The 24,602-nt window shown below is 46.3% G+C and overlaps 1 protein-coding gene across 1 annotated transcript in view; it reads left to right on the forward strand.

The window, feature by feature from the left end:
- LOC119396504 (glutamate receptor ionotropic, kainate 2) overlaps positions 1 to 24,602 on the forward strand; it is a gene marked incomplete at its 5' end in the record, with an annotated part of 47,763 nt that overhangs the window by 14,097 nt on the left and 9,064 nt on the right. The window contains 4 exon segments of the mRNA XM_037663755.2: positions 1,021 to 1,074; positions 3,302 to 3,466; positions 7,044 to 7,196; positions 9,089 to 9,193. Of these exon segments, the coding sequence (XP_037519683.1) occupies positions 1,021 to 1,074; positions 3,302 to 3,466; positions 7,044 to 7,196; positions 9,089 to 9,193 (477 nt within the window).

The following is a 24,602-nucleotide window of genomic DNA, read 5'->3' on the forward strand; positions in this document are numbered from 1 at the left end:
GTGACTGGTACCATTAGGCATTTAGTGCATATTTTTTTATAGAAATGGTTCTGATGCGAAACTAGAGAGAGAGAGAGAGAGAGAGAAAGGTTAAGTGAAAAGCAGGGAGGTTAACCAGAAGTTTTTCGGTTTGCTACCCAGCACTGGGGAAGGGGTAAGGGGGATAGAAAGGTAAGGAAGGAAAAAGGAGTAAAAAAAAAACTAAATTCTGGCAGTACTTATGAGAGCAAAATAGCAGTGCTGTCAATAATGCGTTCCAGTCCTTAATCTTTTACGCAAGAACGTAGGTGAATCGTTCTGATAGGATATTTGGCTCCGCACAGCACACGGAGAGAGAAACGCGGCAGAGCACGTCAGCTTGTACATACATTACACAACAGTATCTGGCCGGCTACGAAACCTTCGTGCTGAAGCTAATGCATTGCGACGTTCTACAGCGACTTGAAGGTTACCATGAATTAAGAGCACATATAGAAATAAGACATGTCCATACAGACAATTCGTCATGCTAACTAAAAAGACCGTGAAACGCCCTTTGAAATAGACACAAACAAATAAACAATGCTATAAAATGAAAAATCCTTGAACACGGGTTGTCGCTGGAGTCGATTTGTCGAAAAGTAGTCTTGTCACCTTGAAGGCAGCAGCTGCGTTCTTTGCACATGTATGTGTATGCTTCGTACAGACTCCCCTTCGTACAGACCAAGAAGACATACGCGCGATAAGGTAGGCAGGCGATGCCTTGAAGAAGACACGACCACTTGCCGAAACGTCGGCTCTAGAGACGCCCCGTGTTCAAACAATTTCCATTCAAGCTTCCTTCAAGCTTCCATTTCATTCAAGCTTTCTTCAAGCATTCAATTTATGCAAGCTTTCATTATCCCCTGAACCCTTATTTGGAATACAGTGAAAAGCAACATCTAATGAAGTCATGTCGTCTTATTCTCTTCTTCTACCCTTCTTATTTTCCCTTTCCATTCATCCCTTTTTCCTACGACAAAAAAAAAAACAAATCTGCAGGCGCAGCAAGTTGGCATGCTTACAGAAAGCCACAGTTACCTGATTACATCTCTGGTGAGTGCCACTTTACCGCATTGTGCCGTACGTGTTGAACCTTTCCTCGCGTCATCCACAAACCATATCAGCCTCGCAGGAGGGCAAAGCGATGGGCGGGCAAGCGAAGCGCGCACATGTTTGCGGCGGTCCCCGCCCTCCTTCCCCGCCGCCTCTCTTGGCTTGTTTCTTCTCCGCACTCCAATCTATTTGCACAGCGGCGACGGCTCTCACGCGATGCTTCCCTCCTTCGATCCGAGCTCGCCACCTAGCTGTCCCAAATGGCAGCTTGTCACGTAGGAGCGCCACGGCTGTTGAAGGTGGCTGGCTGGGCCTCTTCCGTAAGCTCTACAGGAGCCTCCGAGCCACTACTTACGCCTTACCTTCGTTTTTCGTGTTGGCCCATTCTATTGCACATCTCGGCTTCTTAAAGGGACACTAAAGAGAACAAGACTATTTTTTTTTTCATATTAGTAAATTACTATTCCACAATAGCGAAAGCACCACTTTCACCGCGAGAAGACGCTTGGTAAGCGAGAAAACTCGCATAGAGAAAATGCAGCTGGCGACGCCGCCTTGAAGTTCCCGCACTAGCTAGTCGTGACGTCATACATTTTGACGGCGCCTACTAGGCAGTTCCCTCTAGTAAGTATTGTAGGAAACTCTATGGCGTCTACTAGGGCCTACGTAATCGTTTGTCACTAAAATGATTTACATTGCGTTCTAAGGGACACAATGTCTTTATATAGGAAGTTTTAGATAATTTTATTGAGCCAATGTGGCCAAAATACGCAAAAAGACAGAAATTCGTTACGTCACACCGACGTTCACTTGCTGAAGTTCCGGCGCTAAATTCAAACATGAAGCTCTGAGCTTCATTTCCTCCTTCAATAACCTACTTATGATGGCAAAGTAAATGACAATATAGTTCTTAAAGAAGAATTCATCTGTCTAAAGTGATTTAATGTTCCATTGTAGTGGTCCCTTGAAGAGGCTGCTGCTACTCCACTCCGGCAATGACGTTTACGTTACCCATCCGCTTCCCACCTGTCGCCAACTTCGTGAACCCTAAAGATGCGAGCGAGCGAGGTACCGGCATTGTCGAGAACGTTGCAACTTTCAGAGCACGCCTTGATAAAGGCCCTTTTGTTTTAGCGAAGCGCGTGTCGAAACTATAGTAGGAGAGCCGACAGATTTATCGGGTGTCATTCTTTTTTTTTTAATTCTCGATGTTTCGGAACCTTGACTGAACCTCTGAGTGCGCAGCCTGCGCCATAACAAAATGGAAACTAGAGAAGTCAAGGTACACGCAAAGAATGTTGTGGCGTTAGCGAAAGCAATTAACCAGCGTTATGTGGTGAAACATACCTTAATGTCTCCATGGATGACGTGCTCAGTAGAATTTCGGGTTTTGTAGAGGCAGTGAAGCGTCGCCGTGTAAAATGCGTTAGACGGGTCGGCTGCAGTGCGCGACGGAGAGCTGTGTACTAGTTGGCATTCAGAGCTAGTTACTGTCAGAAATCAGGCTGGTTATAGGCGACTCATGAAATTATGAGCGTTCGCTTAAGTTTGCCCGCCACATCTAGGTTTGTGACTGGCAGCTAAAGTATTTATTTAGACAGAGTTCAGGCCTGCGTTGCGCCGCTATCGTCGAAGTGAATGTCTAACTTTTCTCATGTGCAGATGACACACGGAAAAGAAAACAATTTAACGACATTTACATCGATTTACACCTTGAAATCTAAATGTTAGTATACCGCTGTTCATCAAAGGCATTCACGAAGAACGGATCAGCATATCCTCTGCAATTCTGAGAGATTTTCAAATCAAAGCACATCATATGTTTACTTCATAATCTATATGCAGAAAACAAACAACAGCAGTAGTATTCATTGTATCAATAAAAATGTCAGTGTTGATTCCTCGAATGAATACAATGTAAGTAAATGGACCAAGAACCGACTTACATCATAGTACCGAAGAACAAGGTACTGGCTACATACATATGCAGCAAAAGAGCTATCTCAATTTAAGGATGTGCACTGTTGTGAATATCTTAGACACGTCCAAGAAGGGAATCAGTGCAAATATCGATTTAACTTGAAGTAGCAGATAAGGCATATCTTCTTAACTACAATACGTATATAATAAGCAAAACGAGAGAAATATGACTTTGTTAATTATTAATACAACGCTATCGCTTTACAGTAATTACAAAGAACGAGCAGTAAAATTTCCTTCACCGCAGGACTTGCACACGGTGGACTTGGAAGAATTCAAGTACGGCCAGACCAAGATTACCGGCTACCGATTGGTGGACGTGGACAGTCCGGAGCTGCAGGGATTTCTCAAGGACTGGGAGGTCATCTCATCCAGGATGGACCGCAAGGCGCCGGTCCCACAAACCATCCGGGTACTCGCGCCAATTACAGTACCATTTACATGCTCGCTCACGCAAGATTTATGCGTAAAAAAGTTGAATTTCGCGATTGGGAATTATTGACCAAGCAATAGGGCCATACGGCATATCTCGGGAAAACACCGCACCTGCAGAGCTTGTCTGTACGGGCGTAGCGTGTTTTCTTCTACACTGTCATCTGTTTCGCGCGAGCACTGCTTTACTATATATAAGCACAAAAACGCTCAACGCTTTCTTCCTCACGGTGTTCAAATACCCTTTCTTTCGCTGACATACTACAAAATGGCGCTGCTGTATTATCGTATGAACACTATGCGCGTGTTTACTTCGTGTATTCTTCAAATTATCCAAGCTACCCACAGCAACAACGCCGACTGCTTGCTTCTTTTCCCAGGTAACTTTGTTATTTTCTCAATGAGACCATTGAAATAAAATAAAGAGAGGTTCATTATTAAGTTTCCTAATGAACAACCAGACACGCACCTCATACTAATATAGTCCGACTTCGACACTTTCCTTGAGCAAAAGGCATCCTGCTTCTCGGAATCTTTATCTTAGCTCGAGATTACAACTTTTCTTTAAAATAAAGTACTGTGTTCCAGCGCTTTGGTGGTAAGGTGTTGTTTTCATTACGTCGGGTGTTATTTCTTGTGCGTGTTTCTTTAGTTGGATTACAATTCATATTATGATACAAAAGCTATAAAAGGCGGAAAAGCATCCCGATGCTAAGTTCATTTGACGCGCCATAATAACCTCAGGGGACCCTAATTAATCCAAATTTCTATACAGTGATCATGCCCAGCGGTCACAAAGCGTACGACAAAGGGCAAGAACACTTCGTTAGCGCTATCACGCATCTTCGTTTGAAACTTCTGTTAAGTTGGCTGTCTTTGTACCGGGTACATTCATACAATATTTGACGCCCACAGCGAATGTTTGGAGTCCTAAATAAATACACAAGCGGTAACCTGTGAAGGAAAAAAAAAAAAGACAGCACCCTTTTGGCCGTTAATTAAAAGGCTTGTTTTTGGAATTGTCAGCAAGTCGATTACTTTTCGGTCGCCAATGCAAGCAAGACAGGATTGTAAACGTCCGCCGAAAGTTTGTCAAATACGGTTGCACAAATACGAGCTCAGGCAACTAACTTTGAGTTGTTGCTCTGTACTGTTAGCGTACAACGGACACAGTATGAGCCTCTAGTCGTCAAGAAGCTTGACTTTGTAATGAAGTTTACTCGTGTGATTGTTGACGCCTTATCACGGGAAAATTTATTCAGAAAACAAAGGGCTACTTCGTGATTAATGTGACTGCCTCGCGGCCCTATATTATGACTGCAGCGATATAGTCCGCATCTAATTCACTAACTATAAGTAAAGAAAAAAAGTTAGATGCAGTGAGCGCAGAGTAAGTAAAGCGACGAGGTTAGAACACATGCACTTGATAATTGAGTATTGGGTGTTCTCCAAGCTTATTTATTACTACTAACATCCTACTGGGCTACTAAATGTTACTTTAATGAAGATACTAAACCATTGTGCCATTTGGCCAATAGGAACTCTATGATGATGAACATCATCATCAAATGTGTTGCTTTATGACACAAGGACAAGGCATGGTCAAAAGGTGTTAGAATAGCAATGAAGAATAGTCTGTTGGGCGAGTTGGTATTCAGGACGAATGAATTGCCAATAATTACTAACAAAAGTTCAGTTGTTAGTATGCGCTTGCGCTGTAGCCTTCTTCGTCTTGTCTTACGTTTTTTTTTCGCGCTATTTTCATTCATTAGAATAGCAACTAGAAAATATCTGTGTAAGCATAACAGTCCTTTCATTAAAAATAGAGCATCGGAACGTGGCAACAGAAAAGAAGCGATGTTCTCTTGTTTCATTGCGCTATGTACGATGAATTTAATGTCAAACCAAGTCGTCCAACATTCAACTTCTTTGAAATATACGACAGTTGCGAACAATATGTACTTTACAAGTGTAACGTACATATTGTGCCCCTTAATATTGTGTCTAACAAGGAAAAACGAGCCCTTAAAAGTAATATTCTTTCCTTCATATTGTGCCCCTGTCATTGGACACCCAGGTTATTTTCTTTCAACAAGGAGCTCACGAGACCCTGCTATAAGGTGCTGTTTCACTTTGTACACATGGCAGCTTAGTGGTCGTGTTCTTCAGTGCTAATGTTTGGCTTTCACCGTGTTATTTTATTCTCGGTTTCTGGACTCAGCAATAATATCAATTACTGCAATTGTCAGGAAGCACTTTCCTGCTTCCCATTACATTTTAAATAAAAAATAATAAAGGTGTAACGCTTGGTTGTCGTTCTGTCCTCGTGCTTAAAAGGCTTTCGTCGAAACGTGGATCTTGGGTTACCTAAGAAGAAAGGGGTGGGGACAGCGTGCTAGAAAAGACCAAGTTTCTTGTAACCCGTGACATCCGATACTCTTCGATGCTCTGAAGCTGAGCAAGCTTTTTCGAAGAAAAAGTTACGTGTAGAAGAAAAAACCAAACAAAGGAACAAGGTAGACGTGGAGAGGCAACGGTACATGTTTTTATATGAAAGTTAAGCCGCGAGTTACAATTGTCGGTCCAAAGCCCGCGCAAATCATGATTCTTATTACTTCGATGAAAGCCTCCTGCTGTTTCTTGGTGGACCTACGGGGAAGCGAAACAGAGCTTTTTTGGCTTTTATTTCATTATTTTTTTCTCGGTTGCAGTAACTACTCGTTTCGAAACGTCCGGTGCACGGTTTCCTTTGAAGCGGGACTGAAACTAGAGACTGTACCGAATTGAAAACATCGGCTTCCGTTTCTTTGGCTCGCTGCTAGGAAATCTGCTATTTTTGCGTTTGTGAAGCGGAATCCAACTTTCCTTGGGAAACCCTTGGGACTAAGGGTGTTTGAGCCCTTAGTTCGCAGCAGATTAGGTTTCCCCAAGCTAAGCACCATACACTGCTCTGCAAGCATGTACGTAGTGTCAATGTCGACGAAGCACCCTAAAATAAACGACAGTAAGTGGATGTTAATTTATAGAATTATATATTATTGAAGGAATGATATAAAGAAAACGGAAGTTACTGGTGACCGCAGTGTAATTGTTTGGCTTAGAATTATGATATCCCCCTCGAGCCAGGACTGGTAACTTAAGGCGTACGGCACCACAAGAAAATGAGTGTAACGATTAAATACGTACGATCCCTTTAAAAACAACCATTGGGTTAATCAAATATTCAGGACCACAACGCACAAGATAGTACCTCGACAGACAGCATGCAGGCAGTTTTTAGGTACGAGAAACCATGCTCTCGCAGCACACCGAGTGCCCAAAGCCTCTCCACAGACCAAACGGTTCGCATTTACAGAATGTGTTCAGCCACTACTGGGATCACATTTCTACCACCTCTAAAATCTAGCAAGCTCACTTGTAACATGTTAACTGTGTTCATTTCTAGAAGAAAATAGCAATTAATTGTGATTGTTCTTCTGTTTGTAAATATAATCTTCACGAGGGCAGTCCGGACCAGACAACCAAACCAAAAACATTCTTCGACAATAATTTTGCAGACGGAGACGGCGCTGATGTATGACGCTGTGAAGCTGTTTGCCATGGGTTTGCACCAATTGGACCTGACCAAGGCAGTAGACTTCCCGGTGATTTCGTGCGATATGGCCGTCTCCTCGTCCGATGGCAGCAGCCTCATCAACCTAATGAAGCCCGTAAGTACGCTTATGACCACGCACTGTGTAGAGTGTCTGTGTATACACAGTCTATGAATGTGGCACTGATATTGTGTGCGTTATTGCGTAGTGACTCAAATAACTGCGACCGCGCTCAAGTAGCCTACCTTACGTTTCACTGTTATTCCTTTTTTAAGTGCTCTGTGTTTCATTTTCTCGGCGTTCCTATGCATGGAGGGCAACCTGAATCAGACGGAATCGCTGTCTTGTGAAACTTATCTGGAAGTTCTCAACTTTCTACTGCCTCTGCGTGGTGTGTCGCAACTTCCATTCTGTTATGTAATTGCTGCGTGAGAAAACAGCATCGGTGAACGTATCAATAACAATTCAATAATTGAAGGCCGATCTCCGCTCATACTGCTACTTCTGCTCCTGCACCGCTATGCGAAGCGTCACCATATGGGGATTTCAACCACGATAACATACGGCAATTTTAACGACATCTATGTGCTCCTGTTCAAAGAATCGACAAACGTTCACAGTTTTGTGTTCTTTTTTTTAAAGCGTAGCTCCTAAACTCACTCCCTCCCCCCCCCCCCCCCCCCCGAGGAACGACCTTGTGACAGCCAGTCGTTTGTAGAAAATGTAGCTGCACCGTTCTAGTTTTTTTCTTTTTTGTTCACCAGCTTATTAGGCTGAATAATTGTGTCGACAACGTTAAGGCGAATGCCCATGTTTGTCTTCAAGTGAAAGAATGAAGACGTTTATAACTAAATTAAAAGCCGAAAGCTTGAGTACGAATGACAGCAGAGGAAAATGAAGATGAGAACCATCCGCAGAGTCTAAGCGTAAACGCAGAGTTTCTGGAGTGTGGGCGTAATCGCCTCAAATGCCGAAGGGACGCTTCCGGCGTAAATGAAACTTCTAGATCTATAGAGGAAAAATAAGAATCAGTCTTCCGCAGCAGTTCTCCATCACTGAGACATGGGCTCGTGGAAGGCGCGCGCGCCGAAATTGGCAAAAATGGTGACAAATTGTGCGTTCTCTCGTTGGCAGCTTAATCAGCTTCGGCGCAGTCCAAGCTAGCATGGCCGTGGGAGCCACGGCCAGACGCCGCGGTGTAATACTAGACGAGTGCGCGAGCCGCTGGTCATTAATTTTGCTGGAAGGTTTCCGCGAGGCCGTGGGCAATTAGGTGACCCCTCCCACGTTTGTGACCCCCTACACTCCCCTCCTACTCATCTACCCCTTTCCCCCGCGGCATTTCCCTAACGCTCTATAGCCTAGGACCAGCGCTTCCCTCTCAGGAACGCCGATTCCCTTCGCGACGTTTTGGTGCACACCGCCATTTGTCAGAATCACGTTCACTTCGAGAAAGAACGAGCTTTCACAGTATTACTCCGTTTGCCCTTATATGGACAATGGAGGCTTTTGTTATGACCATTTATATACTACTCATAGGCGTGCGCAGGGCTCTTCGATCATTGGAATTGGACAAGTCTCACCGCAGCGCTACCGCTACACCCCCCCCCCCTTTTTTCCCCCATATTAGTTGACTCAGAAAAAGAAAAGCTTCGAAATGCAGGCAAAAATGAAAGTTGAGCGGTGACGTGCTTTCCACAACGGCCTGCCTTTGGTCCTTGGCACTGGGAGGGTAAAGACTGGAATGGCAGCAAGGAGTACTCTCTGGAATTAGACAGTAGCGCATTCCCACAACTGTAGTGTATTAATTATGACGTAAGTTTAAATGAATTCAAGTGGACGAAAAAAACGCCCTTTCCATTGATGGGTTCCGAACCCGCGACCTTCGAATTCCTTGGTCTAATTGTCTGTTGGATCCGTTTCGTTCTGTCTACAAACTAAGGTGTACTGACATAATACGAAATCAATCGGCATTTGATGCAGTAACTAATGGCGTCTTTTCATTGCAGATCACCCTACAGGGTCTGACCGGAGAGATCAGCTTTGACCCTCAAGGATTCCGGTCGTCCTTTAGCCTGGACATTATGGCCCTGAAGAGTGACGGGTTGCAGAAGGTAATAACAAAACTATTTTATTTTGGCACTTAATGATGGTGAAATTCCTCACTTTACTTATTTAATTATTTTTCTTGCCTTACGGGCTCTGCTTAGAACATAGGGTAACGGGGCATACAGAGAAGTAGGGATAAAAATAATGATTTATAACGTAAATAGTTCAACCGTACAACTTCGTTTCATCATAACAAGAACGAAATTACCAACAATAATAAAAGACTAAGTTTAAAGAAGGCACAGTTACCCATTAAATATACATCGATTGCGTAATCCACGAAGCTAATAAATGATGCTAGGTGCATTTAGAGTGTAATCGCTTATGGTAAGTAGTTGTTACTCACAGCAGCTATCACGTCGAAAGCATCATTCCACAGTGAGAATGCTTGTGACAAAGCAGATAAGTTTAATGCTCGTGTTTTGCCAGAAATAAGCTTAAAGTGGTACTGATTTCCCAAGCGTGCCGACATTGGATCCGGAGTGTGCAGTGGGAAAGGAGGTGGCTTTATCCAGGGACCGTATACATGTTAAACAACTCAAGAAGGGGTATCTTGCGGCGGGCATCCATTGAGTGTAAATCATTATCACATTCAATTTGTGAAACACAGCTATGACGTACGTAGTTTCTAGTTGATATTTACCATTCATGAACGCCGCGCTATAAACTGGTCGTTCCGGCTGGTGGGGCTTGAAAGAATGTTCGAAAAACGTTCTTTCAAGCGAGCATATGGCTTAACACCTTTAGCGCTCAGAAAGGACAAGACACCAGGTACGACGCGGACACAGCGCTAGCTTCCAACAAATGGTTTATTTTACGAAGCAGTACAAGTAAAAATAGAGGAACCTGGTAGCAACGCACGCAGGTGCGTATGTACGAGATTAGAACCTTTAAAACATGTGAAAATAGACGAAGATAACACAAAAGTGCAGCGAAAGAAATATTTACAAGATTACTAGGACATCCTGAAAAAATATTTCTTTCACTCCAGTTTTCTGTTAGCTCGGTCTATATTTTACATGTTTTAAAGGTTTAATCTCATACATATGCGCCTGCGTGCGTTCCTACCCGGTTCCTACATTTTTATTTGTACTGCTTCGTAAAATAAATCGTTTGTTTGAAGTTAGCGCTGTGTCCGCGTCGTACCTCAGTATCTTGTCTTTCTGTTCGCTATAGGTGTTAGGATGGGATACAGAAATGCCCAAGCTCACGTTCTTTCGAGCATATAACACCTCCTTGGGAAATATAAACTGAGCCGCTCATACCGGCACCGCTGTCACAACAATGTCATTTTCACCATAGCTTTACCGCCAGCTCTTAGTAATACGCTTAGAACGTTTGAACGTTAACTGTAACTTATTTTTCTATTAGAACTTCCTGATTGGAAATGGCAGCGATGGTGCTGTACTGTAGTCGAAAGCATGCAAAGCGAACGTTAAGGCAGCGTCGTATCCTTTACGCGCGTATCAGAAAAGGCGTTCGCATCGTCGCCAGATTCGCTTCGGTCACGTGGTTCCATTCATAGCCTTACGTTATACCCGCGTTTTCTTGGAGCAAAGTGAGAAGGTTAGAGGATCAGACAGAGGGAGTAACAAAATTTAATGTTCATCTGCTTTTTTCAGGGCAAAGAGGATCAAATTTGCTCTTCTTCTACGTCTAGATCCAGGTCACTGACAAATATATTCTGCCGATTGTTTATCATCGTGCAGCGTACCGGCTGCCCACGTCGCTCGCTTTAGCGATGCATGGGCTCCGGTGCCTATAAGCAGCGTTATTGCGCAAGTGGATTTTTTTTTTTAGAGCGAAGGTATATATGGCACCACAATATATATGGCACGGTATTTGTGGTGTCCTGAGCTCTTTCTTGTATCCGTGTTTGCATGCCCTGTCTTTTCAGAATGAATACTTATCAGCTCTCTGTTGTATATATGGCTAGGTTCTGTGGGATCGCGTCCCCGGACAAAACGGCGCCTAGCATAATAATATTGCCGAGGGGGCGAGGGGGACCCGATACCTATTCCCCAAGTGTCGCGATACTTGGCAGCGGCACTTCCCATCAGTCGAAAAACGGTTCTGTCTTGTGAGATCGCGCTTGCACTGCTGTCAGCAGTTTCCATTAGGCCTCGCTATGGGGCGGACACGTGTCGTTCGCTCGGAGGAAGAAGAGCGGCAATTGAAGGTGCGCCAACCCGCACAGAAGCGCGAATGAGCTCGAAAACGATGTGAAGCTGCTGCCGCTGAACTTGCAGCCGCAGCTAGAGCACTGCACGGGCCGGATTTTACGGCCCGGGCCCGGCCCGTACATGACCGAACCCAGCCCGAGCCCGGCCCCGCCCCGTGGTTCCAAGCCCGGGCCCGGCCCGGGCCCGGGCGTTCATCACTAAACTAATCCAGGGCGCGCTTGTTCATGACCAGACCCGACCCGGGCCCGCTAGAGGATATTAGTTGTTGATGATGATTATTAATGATGCCGTGCGCTTTGTAGCGGGCGATCGGACGGAAAATCCGGTGTGTACATGCATCGAAATGTTGCTTTGCCTGCGGTGGTAGCTCAGCGGTTAATCTGTTTCGCTGTTAAGTCCTAGGACGCGGGTACGATTCCCGCGGCCACGGCGGCTGCAATTTGATGGGGGCGAAATGCAAGAACACCCGTGTATATACTTATCTTTAGGTGCACGTTAGAGAACTCAAGGTGGTCGAAATTAATCCGGTGCCAATACGGCGTGCCTCGTAATCATATCGTGGTTTTGGCACGTAATACCAAGGAATATATACATATATATATATATATATATATATATATATATATATATATATGTGTGTGTGTGTGTGTGTGTGTGTGTGATCTGGCGTGTTTATAAGGAAACCCACCACGATGTGCTTGTTACTTTGACAAAGTCTGGTCCAGCAGACCAGACGTTAGTGACAATATACAGTGCCAATCTATATCTATACTGGTGAAAAAAAAAAAGCACTTCAACTGTTTTTCTATTTTTATTGCTAAGCTTTACTAAGAGCCAGCTCTTTGCACGTGTCACTTCAGCTTGGCACTGTATACCTTTGACCATGCAATGCATAACGTTCGCGTGTGCTCGAAGGCCCGACTTACCGAGTCCGGCCCGGCCCACGGCTTCAAGCCCGGTCCCGGCCCGGGCCCGCACTTTCACGCCCGAGCCCAGCCCGGGCCCGCCGAAAAACGCTTCGGACGGCCCGGCCCGGGCCCGTGCAGTGCTCTACCCGCAGCGGCTGTCGCTGCTTCGACTTTTACCACGTCGAGTAGCTGCGACTCCCTCGCGAAGGAAGAGCAACTCCCCCGCCTGGAGCGCCGACGTGAACATAGACACATATAGCGCACAGAAGGGACAGGAACACAAAGATACAACGTGGACGCAGCGCTACGTTGTATCTTTGTATTCCTGTCCCTTCTGTGCGCTATAGGTAATAAGATGGATTACCAACATGCCCAAGCTCACGCTCTTTCAAGTGAACATAGAAATGCGGGAAGTTTGCACTAAGTTGCGCGAAGCTTGGCTCAGCGAAGGTGGTTGATCCTCAGCTCGTGGTGCCGCAACACGGGAATCACAACGCCGGCGGCGATTGGATCCAGCGGGCCTGGTCGAAGAAGCGGCAGTCAATAGACGGCGCCGGTCGGATCCGGAATACGCGCAAAGCTTGCCACTCTGAATGTGTTGAAATCGCTGTCCCTCAGACACGGTGTACGAAACTGTGGCGGTTGCTATGGCGACGGCTCGGCGGAGGTATGGCGGTCGCTATCGCAACGGCTCAGCGGGAGTTTTTGCTAACGGACGTCTTACTGCCAGCTTTAACGGCTTCGCTGTTAAAAAATGTTCAGTGCGACCGGCGCCGGTGGGCGAATACTACCGACGAGGATCGGACCATTGCAGCGCGACGCATGCGCGATGCAAGCCGCCGCGAGTGCACACCATCGGAACGTTTCTCTTGGGCGACGGCGAGGTTTCAACTTACTATACTAATATTCACCATAGCAGACCAACCACAGTGACAGCTTCGTTGACTTCCATCTTCACGGTAGTAGAAGGGCCCTGCATTTTTTCAATATATAGTTTTGCCTGCGTTTGTAGTTCCTCTGGAACCTAAGGTCTTCAAGGGCTCGCTATTTCTCAACCACGCGTCTGAGATAGCGCAACTCCCAAAAGATGCTAATTCCAAGAAACAGCCCGAATCTGTGTAATTTCAGACGTGCTCCGTGGTCCGGCGTCGTTGTAGCGTTGCAACACATGCAAAGTTCTGGTGATGACTCTTTTTCTCGAGCGCTCCGTGGCAATTAGCCAACTCTGATTACTCCCTCACTCCCGATCTTAGAGACTGATTGATACGTTAGATTACAGTTACCTTCGCTGTTAAGAAAGCCGCGTCTACGTCACACGCTATCCTCCTCACTAACACAATGAGGAGGGTATTTCTTAATTAGCGGAATGACTTCTTTTGATCCTGGAATCGCGTTAATTAAGCAATCTCGCTTCTAAGCGCTGTGACGCGTATACTACAATAATGGTGGTTTCACTTCTATTTCGGTGCCCCATCTCTTTGTAAAAAGTCATTACTGTCCTAACATTTGGGACTCCAGTCTTCGTCTTCCCTGCGAAGAAGATGGTAACAACTCGAAGGAAGAATGGGGGACTTCTAATTAACCAACTCCAATTCAAGCTGGCCGGCTAATGCGATTGCCGCTGCCTGAAAGGGAATAAATTATACGCTTGGGTCGCCCCGAATAAGTCTAGAAGGAGGACGCGGTACGGGTCCTCGCTTGGTTCGTGCTTTTCTCAATGTGGTTTTAAAGGACGGCCAACGCCCCCCATTTTATCCCGAGGTTCTTTAATTGGGTGGGTGTGAGAAGAAATGTTGGAAAGATTTCTCTATTCTTCGACTTTTATAAAACAAAGCCAAGCACTCTCAAGGGTCAGCCTTTGAGTTCAATGATGCCGTCTTGTGTTCGCAGCAATATTGAAAACGGAGGGACGTTCAGAAAGCGTACGTGGATAATGTAAGGGCCAAAAAATATGTCAATGCAACAAATAACGTAAGAAACCTAAAATGCTCTATGGAGTCGTTCCAAGGTTCAATGCCGTCCTTGAAGTAGGTATCTCATCTTATCATTAAATCTTGCATAGTGACGTGGTATGCTGGTGTGTCCGATTACTGTATTAGTATGCGCAGAGCATACATCGGCTTCCTTACAAATCAAGATAGTGTAAACATACGTGGTGTTGCAAAATTGTTCCGATAAAGGAATAATAAAAGATCAGCAAAAGCATTTGATACAATCTTTCGAATATTTACTTACTTTACGTGTGTGTGTGTGTGTGTGTGTGTGTGTGTGTGTGTGTGTGTGTGTGTGTGTGTGTGTGTGTGTGTGTGTGTGTGCGTGCGTGCGTGTGTGTGTGTGTGTGCGTGCGTGCGTGTGTGTGTGTGTGTGTGTGTGTGTGTGTGCGTGCGTGTGTGTGTGTGTGTGTGTGTGTGTGTGTGTGTGTACGTGTGTGTGTGTGTGTGTGTGTGTGTGTGTGTGTGTGTGTGTGCACGCACGCACGCACGCACGCTAGCACCCCCCACACACACACACCAAAATGGTAGAGACAACCGCGTGAGAGAATTGACGAATAATTAAATTTCACGTTTCTTAGTGTACTTTTTCGTTCGTCTTCAGTGACTGTCCTCGCTACGCTGTACAGAGACGACAACTCGCAGTCGCTCTACATCGGCTTGATCACAGACCGATGTCACTAGCAACCATGCTGTAATGTCACCCTGAATAGTCATCGAGGATGAAAGCAACGAAGGCACTGCTAAAATTTTTGAAGGTAAACAGACTTGTACGAGCGGCTGTAAACTGATAGTGATGCCGTATACCGCACAAGACTGACGGACTGTGGCGTATCTTCTCTCTCTCTCACTTTCTCTGCACTGCTAACTTTCAAACGTGCCTATCCCTTTCCCCTGTGTAGGGTAACACACCGGTTATTCTAAACGGGTTAACAGCCTTGCCTTTCCTGCCTCTTCTGTATTCCTTCCTTACATCGCTCGAAAATACAATGTAGCCCCATAAAGATCGTTTATGAAGCTTCCTGAAGCGATTGCGAAAAACTAACGGTTTTCCAATTTATATAAGGAATGCAGTTCCGAAGAGATAGATTGTGTCGGCGAATCGGCCTTAACACCGAGCCCGAGTAAGCGCCGCACTCAATCATCATTCTCCCAGTCGGGGCGTCATCTCGGGTCAATCGATACTCATCCAACACAGTTTAAAGCAGGGTACACTCGGCCCTGTGCGCGTGCCTCGTAAATTATGCACAAATAAAAATTACGCCGCAATTTGGCTGAGTGCTCAGAGATAGCCGGTCACGGAGGAATGTGTCGTGAAATATTGATGACGAAAATGTGGCCGTCAACGAGTCCGGAACCATTACTGAAATAAAGAACACAAGCGATGCTTTCATTCTGAAGAATTTTCGATTAACTCAGTTACTGCTTAGAGGATTAGGCGCGTATATTGCCATATTTTAACGTTATCCCCTAGTCGAACTATTACAAAAAATAAACGCATATATTTAGCGCGTAACGTGAGATTGAACTGGAATTTCCAGAAACTAAGGTCCTTCTGCTGTTCCGGCAGCACACAATCATGCACTTGTGTACTCTTCCTACTTTTTAAGCACGACATTTATATACATTTATGCAGTAACCATAGATAATATGTTACCGAAAATATGTATGCCAATAATTTTTTCATCTTCTGTTATAAAACATTAAAATTTGAGGATCGTTACTTTCGCATACCCCGCCCCCCTCTTTGTCATAGACATGCACTGCATGGGCTGGAATTAACAAAGGCTTTGGTCCATTAGAACTGCCCAACTTCGCTAATAATACGTTCCCCCTCAGGATTGGCTGAAAATTTCATCACGGACAATTTTAGCGCAGGTGAGCTTTTCCAAAGTTCTTTCGTAAGCAATGTTTGCCGTTGGCTGACTGCCTTCGCAAATGTTATGCCCTGTGTCAGGACTGGCTGGGAATTTTGCATGACGACAAAATTTAAGCGTAACCGCGTTCTGCGAGATCACTCTCTCACTGCAGGCTTCATAAAGCTCGCGGCCGGCGCGGGTGTCTTTATTTTCCGGCTTTTTTTCAGTTCAAGTATTCCCTTGTGCACACGGTCCGTAGTTCCCGTAAACATAGAAAATGGTTTTAAAATATAGTACACGCATGACGAGACGCGTCTACACAGACGCGAAGATTTGAGCACGCGCCGCAGACAAAGTAAAGAGCATTTTCTTATTAGAAAGGTTACAGCGAACATAGACGGAAACAAAGTGAAGAAGAAGCAAGACACAGCGCTGTGTCTTGTGTCTTCTTCACTTTGTGCCCGTCAGTTTGTGCTGTGAGCTTTCTAAGATGCAATACGAGATAGCCCACCAAGCCATCCTCGTGAACCCTATTTTCTTAATAGATCAGTCGATTGCATGCCAACGCTAACGCGTAAGCACTCAACTAAGGTGCGATGTCTTGGAAGAATTTTTTGTCCATCAAAGGCCACATTCTCGAGTAGGCCCCGTTTTAAACACACCCACCTCCAGTTCGCGTAAGCGCTGAAATTAGGGACTCTTCAAAACCGTGTTTTAAAAGCTTTCAGGAAAATCGGGGTGTAGGGAGGAAGGGAGAGAGAGAGGGGGAGAGGAAACGTGCTTCCGCCTTTAACTACCTATCAAGTGCAGGTGACCTAGTTCGGACCAGCGTTCCAACACTGCCACGGTGGCACTCGGTCGGTAAAGGGGGGAGGGGGTACAAAAATGGGGAGAGGAGAAGGGGCTATGCACGGTGAGGCACGAGGATCCGAGGTTTGAGCTAGCCCGCCGGCCGGATGGTTCCGTAGCGACATGCGAAGCCGTTCATGCACGCTCTGGCGGTTCAAATTGCACCCCCACCCCCTTTCGTCTTCCGCACCAGTGACGACGCGCTGTGCTCGCGGATCACACCCGAGGGGGGAGGGTTCCGACGGTAATTTTCGGTACGGAGCGACCCAACGCGCGTTAAAGGCAGCGGGAAGCAGCGGCGGCGCAGTCAACGCCTCGAGATAATTGCAGCGCGAGTTAGGTCTCTCCCGAGACCAGAAAATGTTCATGGAAATGGCGGCTGTGAGGAGGAATGGGTGCGTGACCACGGTGTGTCTTTTTTTTTTTTTTTTGAGTGAGGCCGTATGTGAGATACACTTGAAATACGGGAAATTTGCTGGACGACTGAGAGGCACCCCGGGAGGTTGCGGGCATCACGGGATGGTTTGTTCCCAGCTTCAGCGTTGACGTTTCGCCCTTCGCTTAATTTGTTCGTTGAGGCCAGCCGCGAATGCGTGGGAGAACTGGTATTGGGTAACACATTTCGTCGCCTCTTTTGCGTGGCAGGCCGTTTTTAACGCTGTTTCGTCAATTATCTGCGTACTCGTAAACCGAATGAGATTAGCGTTCTGTACATTTTCTCCCCACAGTTGTAAAGATTTCTCACCGACATGACAGCGACTGTAGGACTAGGAAATCTTCGCTCAGAAAAATTCACGCTACCACCTAAAGGGACACCACAAGGCTCTGTTATATCACCAATGCTCTTCAACTTAGCCATGAGCTCGCTGCCTAACCAACTAAAACAAATAAAAGGTATCAAGCACGCGCTTTATGCGGATGACCTCACAATTTGGACCACGGGTGGATCTACCGGAACCCAACAGGATCAGCTGCAAGAAGCGGTGCAAATAACTGAGCAATACCTTGCAACATGCGGTCTCTCGTGCGCACCAGAAAAATCAGAACTCTTGATATTACGAAGACGCACGCGAGGCCGCCCGCCGCAGGAAGTCCCGGATCCTGAAGTGACGCTTGGGGGCATCAGTATTCCCAGAGTCTCCACACTACGCATCCTCGGCCTTCTTATTCAAGAAGATGGAACCGGTGGAGCGGAGCTAGAAAAGCTACAATGAACAGTTCAGCAAGTAACGCATCTCATCAAGCGTGTTGCAAACAAACGCCATGGACTGAAAGAGGAGGACTGCATAATTATGATTCAAGCGTTACTCACAAGCACCATAACCTACGGGACAGATACGTGGACATGAAGAACGGCCAGCGTAACAAGGTGAACATCCTCATCCGCAAAGCCTATAAAATTGCCATGGGACTTTCGCCGACCACATCCACGACAAAACTCCTCAAAATGGTGGTTCACAATACCTGGGAAGAGTTAATTGAAGCGCAAAAGGTGAACCAACTGGAAAGACTAAAGCTTACAAAAACGGGACAAGCACTTCTAAGGAACCTTGGCTACACAGTCGAAAAAGAAGCACACCTGCCCCAGTCGATTCCCCATGAAATCAAGGATAAAATACATGCGTGTACAATACCTAGGAACATGCACCCGGAACATGATAAGGGACGAAGACAAGCACGAGCGCAATTGTTACAGCAGAGGCTAACGAGCTATAACAACAATGAGAGCGTACGATACACGGATGCTGCCAAATACCGAGGAGTAAACCAATATGTAGCCAGCGTGGTGGATGAAACGGGTAGAGAGCTCGCTGCTGCTTCGACACATGCACATGATGTAACCACCGCAGAGGAACTGGGCATTGCATTAGCTCTCAGTACAAGTTCTACGTCAGTAACCATCGTGACAGATTCACAAGAAGCGTGTCGAAGATTCCTAAAAGGAACAATTAGCAGATCAGCCCTTCAAGTTCTCCTCAAGTGCGACTTCGAAGACGCAAGTATACTCTGGACACCGGGGCATGAATCTCTAGCGGGGAACCGAGCGGCGCATGCCGCAGCCCGAGAGCACACACACCAGGCTACCCCGCAGCGATATTCGGACTCCGGAAACGCAGAGGAGCGAATACCGAAGAAATATTCAGAAATACTCGCGCACTACAGGAAGCAACAACGCCACTATCCACCTGCTCACAAAAGGCTGACTAGAGAGCAAGCAGTGACTTGGAGAAGGCTCTAGGCAGGCACCTATCCGCACGGTACACTACTCCACGCAATGTACCCCGGCAACTTCAGTAGGAACTGCAGATACTGCCCGGAGAGTGCTAACACCCTTTACCACATGGTATGGGGATGCCGAAACAACCCAAACATCCCGCCCATAGACGAACAGCGCATCCAAGAAAATCCGGAAGACCAGTGGGAGGCGTTGCTGACGTCACTAAACCCTGAGGACCAGCTCCGACTGGTGGACAGGGCTCCGGCATCAGCTGCAAGCCATGGCTACCTGGAATAAGGAAGTCACCTACCTCTGGGCGAAGAGAACGCGCCTGGTCAGATAATAAAGTTTAATTCTCTCTCTAGCGTTCTGTGGCTCAGTGCATTCTACTGTGCCTTAGTCGTCGAGAAAACCTGCGTCGCATTTTGTACGAAAGCAAGCAAGCAAGGCAAAGCAAGACAAGTCAAGACAAAGCAATACTAAGCTAAGCCAAGCTAAAATGAACTCAGCTGAGCTCGTGTTTGTTTTGCGAAGCGTTCCTGGAGCTGTGATCGTAAGCGCTTCCTTCCTTTCTTTTCGTCTTACTTCGTAAGGTAAGCTAACTTTTACTCCGCCCCTTCCACCTAACCCATGAAAGAGCGCTCAGATTACGTCGTGTGTACTCTGAGCGCCACCTAGCTCAAGTTCAACATTATAGGATTATACGTCGCTCGATCAAAATCGTTCAGCGTTGTAAAAGTTGGGAAGGTAATGCTGGGATACTAGGAGGCCAGAATTAGACATCTTATTGTGTCCTAAGATTCTAGTGTACGTTAGAATATGGCGATGGTGCGTTAGTTCACTTCCAGATTTCTTTATTTCGCCACGAGCTTATGTTTATCAAGCGTAGCCGTTCGATGCCTTCGCAGCTGCCTTGCTCGTTGTCGCGGGCATCTCATGCCGGAATGCTAGCCATTCCCGAGGCTCCTTTTGTCGCTAATCTGTAACTTTACTTACCAGTGTTTACTTTCCCCTAGAGTCTCCAGGAAAGAGCGACGCTCGAATCACTTGCGGTAGCTACAGCGTTCGCCTCCTACAATGGTACCCAGTAATTCACTATCACAGCTAGCCGGCCCAAATTTCGTGGTTAGACGAGATGATGACGGGACGAAAGCGCCAAAAGGCCGGGAACCGGGAAACCACCACTTCTCGTAATTCGAAGTTTCGTGTACAAGTACATCTGAAACGCCGACGTCAAAACATCATCTTTCACTTTCACGTCATTGCACGGTACTAGAGGTCCTCTACTATTTCTCTCGGGTTTCTTCCTCATGCTTCTTCTTCCGAGCACACCGGAATAACGACAGCTACGATCTTCGCTGCCTGATCGTGTTGATTTCCGCCCGCTAACACCGCCCGCACCACATCCGCCTTCGCCGGCGCCTTTTGACACTCGCCACACGTCGCGGTTGAACAAGACTGATGGCACCCGTGCCGCGAGAGATCATTATGCGGCCGTGTCTGCGACGGGGGGCGGCCTTCCTCTGCCACGCCGCATCGCGGAACACTCCCCGCGTCTTTTCTTTCTCGCGGAGCACTTTCTGTTTACGTCCCGAGATGCTCCGAAAAAGACCGCGGTTTCTTCTGTTCAACCCGTCATCCCGGTCAAAAGGAATGTTGATGGTCCCCGCGAGACGGGGCTGGCTCTGCTCTCTGTGTGCGGAATTCTGTGCACGTTCGCGAGCGCTTCCCTTACCGTGACACCGTCGAACATTTATGGGATTCCCTCTGATTGGTTGGTCCTTTAGTGGTGCGTGCAACACTTTCCTCGGCGGCGTCCTCGCGCCGCTGTGTCTCAGTATAGTTACGGCTATCTTCGACATTGCATTAGGTCGTTCAACCATCGTTCATTCCATTTTAGCGATGCACGCAGCAAGGCCCGGGCACCTAAACTTAGCTGTGGGGTAAAAGACTCGAGGTGGACAAGGTTGCAGGGTGGCTTATACGTTGCTTAGCAGGAGTGCTTCTAGAGAGCGCTTAAAGAGAACATTGAACTCACAGCGATAAGATCCATCTCTCTCTCTCTCTCTCTCTCTCTTTCTCTCGTCTTTGGTACCCTCCTCACTCTCCTTACTGTAGACATGAGGACAACAGGTATCACGTCATTCCAGTTTGTCACGCCGGCGCTTTATTGGTGTATTCATGTGGGAGGTAAGCACAGGACCGGGTTGATTGGCGGAGCATGGGAGAGGCCTTTGCCCTGCAGTGGGCGTAGACAGGCTGATGATGATGATAAATTTGTTATTGGGAGTCTGGACTTTGCTTTTCGGGGGCCAGCTCTGTGCCGCGGCACTCCCAGTGCAGAACATTATATGTGAGGTGAAATAACTTGATTGCGCGTGACAGGCAGGCGAGACTACGAAGAAGACGGGCACGTGTCTGGGCATCGTAAAAGCCAGATAGATCGCAAGTCATGTCCCTCTTACTATGATTAATAAACAGCTTTCACCGTGGGCGACGCGAGGTGTACAAATCTGCCGATGTCACAATGCGTGAGAAAAGAACAAGGAAAAAATGGGTGTAGGCAAGCATTTTTGTAGGTTATCTGAGACGGTTAAGTGGACTGTTATCAGTTAATCTCTAAGTTATATATATATATATATATATATATATATATATATATATATACACATATGCGTGTGTGTGTGTGTTGTGCCTCGGCTTTGTATTCTAAGCTCCGCATTCTGCTAGGAGCTTAGAATAGAAGCGAAAAGCGGCGCAGCGTTTCTTACCTGCTGTGTTCTACAGTGACAGAGTCATTTGTACGCTTTGACAAATGACTGTAAGCTCCAGACTTCGGGCGCTCTTTTATGTATATAGTTCAGTTGGCAACAATAATAGCGTAGTTCTGCCGCAGTAGTTATGTTCTACGAGCATCTTTGTGAAGGCCTGCCCTCCTGAAGTTGAATAGAGATGCTGATGATGTGCTGCCCTCTTACATCGTGAGCAACAAGAGGAGCAAGCGTTAGCGCACTTGGTAAAATCTTTTTCGGTTTTCACGAAATACTTTCACTGTACTTTCAGTATTTTCACAAAATGTGCCGCTTGGGTGTTGAAGTGTCTTCAGAATATCTTCAGTGCTACAGATTAAGCATCTTTTTAAGACACTAATACACGCACATACCCAAACAGAAGAGTAAACCTAACAAGGCACCGTAATCATTGCAAAACAGTCGGTGTGATTGTGCGCTGCGTAAGAACTGGCTCCGACCGAGGTGATGTCCAACACTTTACTGTCGCTCGCATTTCACCAATGGCATAAACATCTCATTAAAATGAAAGGCCCTGAAAATTGGCCCCTTGTTTCTTCTTTTTCCTATTTTGTTCAAATCAAACTGAGTTTAATTGTTGAACGATAAGCAAACAGCCCATGGCTTCCGCCTTAGCGACATCACATCTCCCACAGACGCCGTTTCAGAGGGTGGACCCCTTCGAGCTTCTTAGACGCACCGCGGTGTCTTCGCTCACGCGTACCGCGAAAGCAATCTGGCCGTTGCGGCTATTGATCTCCGATGTCGTCGTCACCGTGGGCGAGCGGGGGGCCTTCCCACGCTAATGAACGCCAAGCGTTCGCCAAAGGCTCTACGGACTGAACCGAAAGGGGGGAGGGGGCACGCGCTCGGGCCCAAATGATCCGCCGACGCGGTCATGCTCTTGCAGGACTGCACCCGGGCGGCTTCTTCGCCTTCAAAGCGAGGAAGAGCCCCCAGATGAAGGATTTAATGAATCCCCTAATGACTGCCTCCCAAGTGGCTCGTTGCCGATGCGCGGGAAGGAAAATACCGGGGCTCCGTACTGTCCGCCGGTCGCCTGGCCGTGCTCGACCTCTCTCGCGCGACTTGAGCTAATTCTTCGCTCTTTGTCAGCGGGCCCGCGAATTTCTTTGATTCGTCGTACACGAGTCGCTTCTTTCTCTTGCCGGGTCACGTTTTTTTCTTCTAAAATATATGACTGATATTAAACATCGGTCACTGTAAGTGTGCCACTCTCGGACTGCCAGCAGATGTCGGAAATAAACGGCATGCGCTTGTTGACCCTAATCTGCGCCAGTGCCCCGCACTAGCGTCTGGAGATATTCAAATGCGAGCATTCCAGTGAAATCATAGATTTCTGTCCTATGCAGCTCCGTCTGGGCAAATTGATACCACGTCATCTGCAGGCCATATTCTAAGTGTAGAACATTAAATTAAATAAGTAAATAAATAAATAAATAAATAGACCTATCTATCTATCTATCTATCTATCTATCTATCTATCTATCTATCTATCTATCTATCTATCTATCTATCTATCTATCTATCTATCTATCTATCTATCTATCTATCTATCTATCTATCTATCTATCTATCTATCTATCTATCTATCTATCTATCTATCTATCTATCTATCTATCTATCTATCTATCTATCTGTCTGTCTGTCTGTCTGTCTGTCTGTCTGTCTGTCTGTCTGTCTGTCTGTCTGTCTGTCTGTCTGTCTGTCTGTCTGTCTGTCTGTCTGTCTGTCTGTCTGTCTGTCTGTCTGTCTGTCTGTCATTACCACATTCATCACTGCCTTTTAAAGCTTCTCGCACGGCGTAGTAGTACACAGGCCTTAATTATCCTTTATAGTGGTCTTGTGCTTCATTCTGCGTGCGCACTATGCACACTGTCTCCTTGTTTTGCTTGTTTCATTTCAAGATTCTCATAACTTCTGTTTCTGGTGCAAAAGCGGCCTCTCGTGTGGCAGACCTATCTACGCTTTTTTAAAACTCTTTCCTTTTCTTTCAGAAAGACAAAAAAGGAAATAGGAGAGGAGGTTGGAAAGAAATGTCATAGCATTTCGCGTTTGGCTGTGACGAGCGAGCAGCGTTTGCCGTCAGTAAACTAAGGAAATTCTTAATTACGTTTTCCAATTATCTTTGAAGTAGGCTCAAGTGACTCATTAACGAAGAGGTGCGGAACGGTTGTGATTTTTTATAATAATGTAGAAGCAGACAAATGTACTTGTAGCATTTCTTTCCCTTTTAATTTTCCTTTTGCAGGTCAGTTGTATGGCCTCGCCTGAGGACGCAAGCATGCGCCACTGAAAACACGTATAAAATTGAGCAAACCTTCTTAAAGCCTTTCAATGGTGAGAGAAAAGAAAGTCTAACCCTGCGATATGTTTCACATTTATTGTATCCCGAAATATAGCATATACGCTTTCTAGTAATGAAAACACGCAGCTTCACTACGGCACCAAGGGGACGAACCTGTACACAACAGCTGACAAACGATAAGTCGATCAATGTGAAACAAGTTGGTCTCTGAAAGAACCGTCGATCTTCGCGATAATGCGCTAGTGTGCTGTGTTTTGGTAGTGCGCTAACGTGGTGTTTTTCTGATCC

Source organism: Rhipicephalus sanguineus, chromosome 6, assembly GCF_013339695.2.
Source record: "Rhipicephalus sanguineus isolate Rsan-2018 chromosome 6, BIME_Rsan_1.4, whole genome shotgun sequence".
Taxonomy (NCBI): Eukaryota; Metazoa; Arthropoda; class Arachnida; order Ixodida; family Ixodidae; genus Rhipicephalus; species Rhipicephalus sanguineus.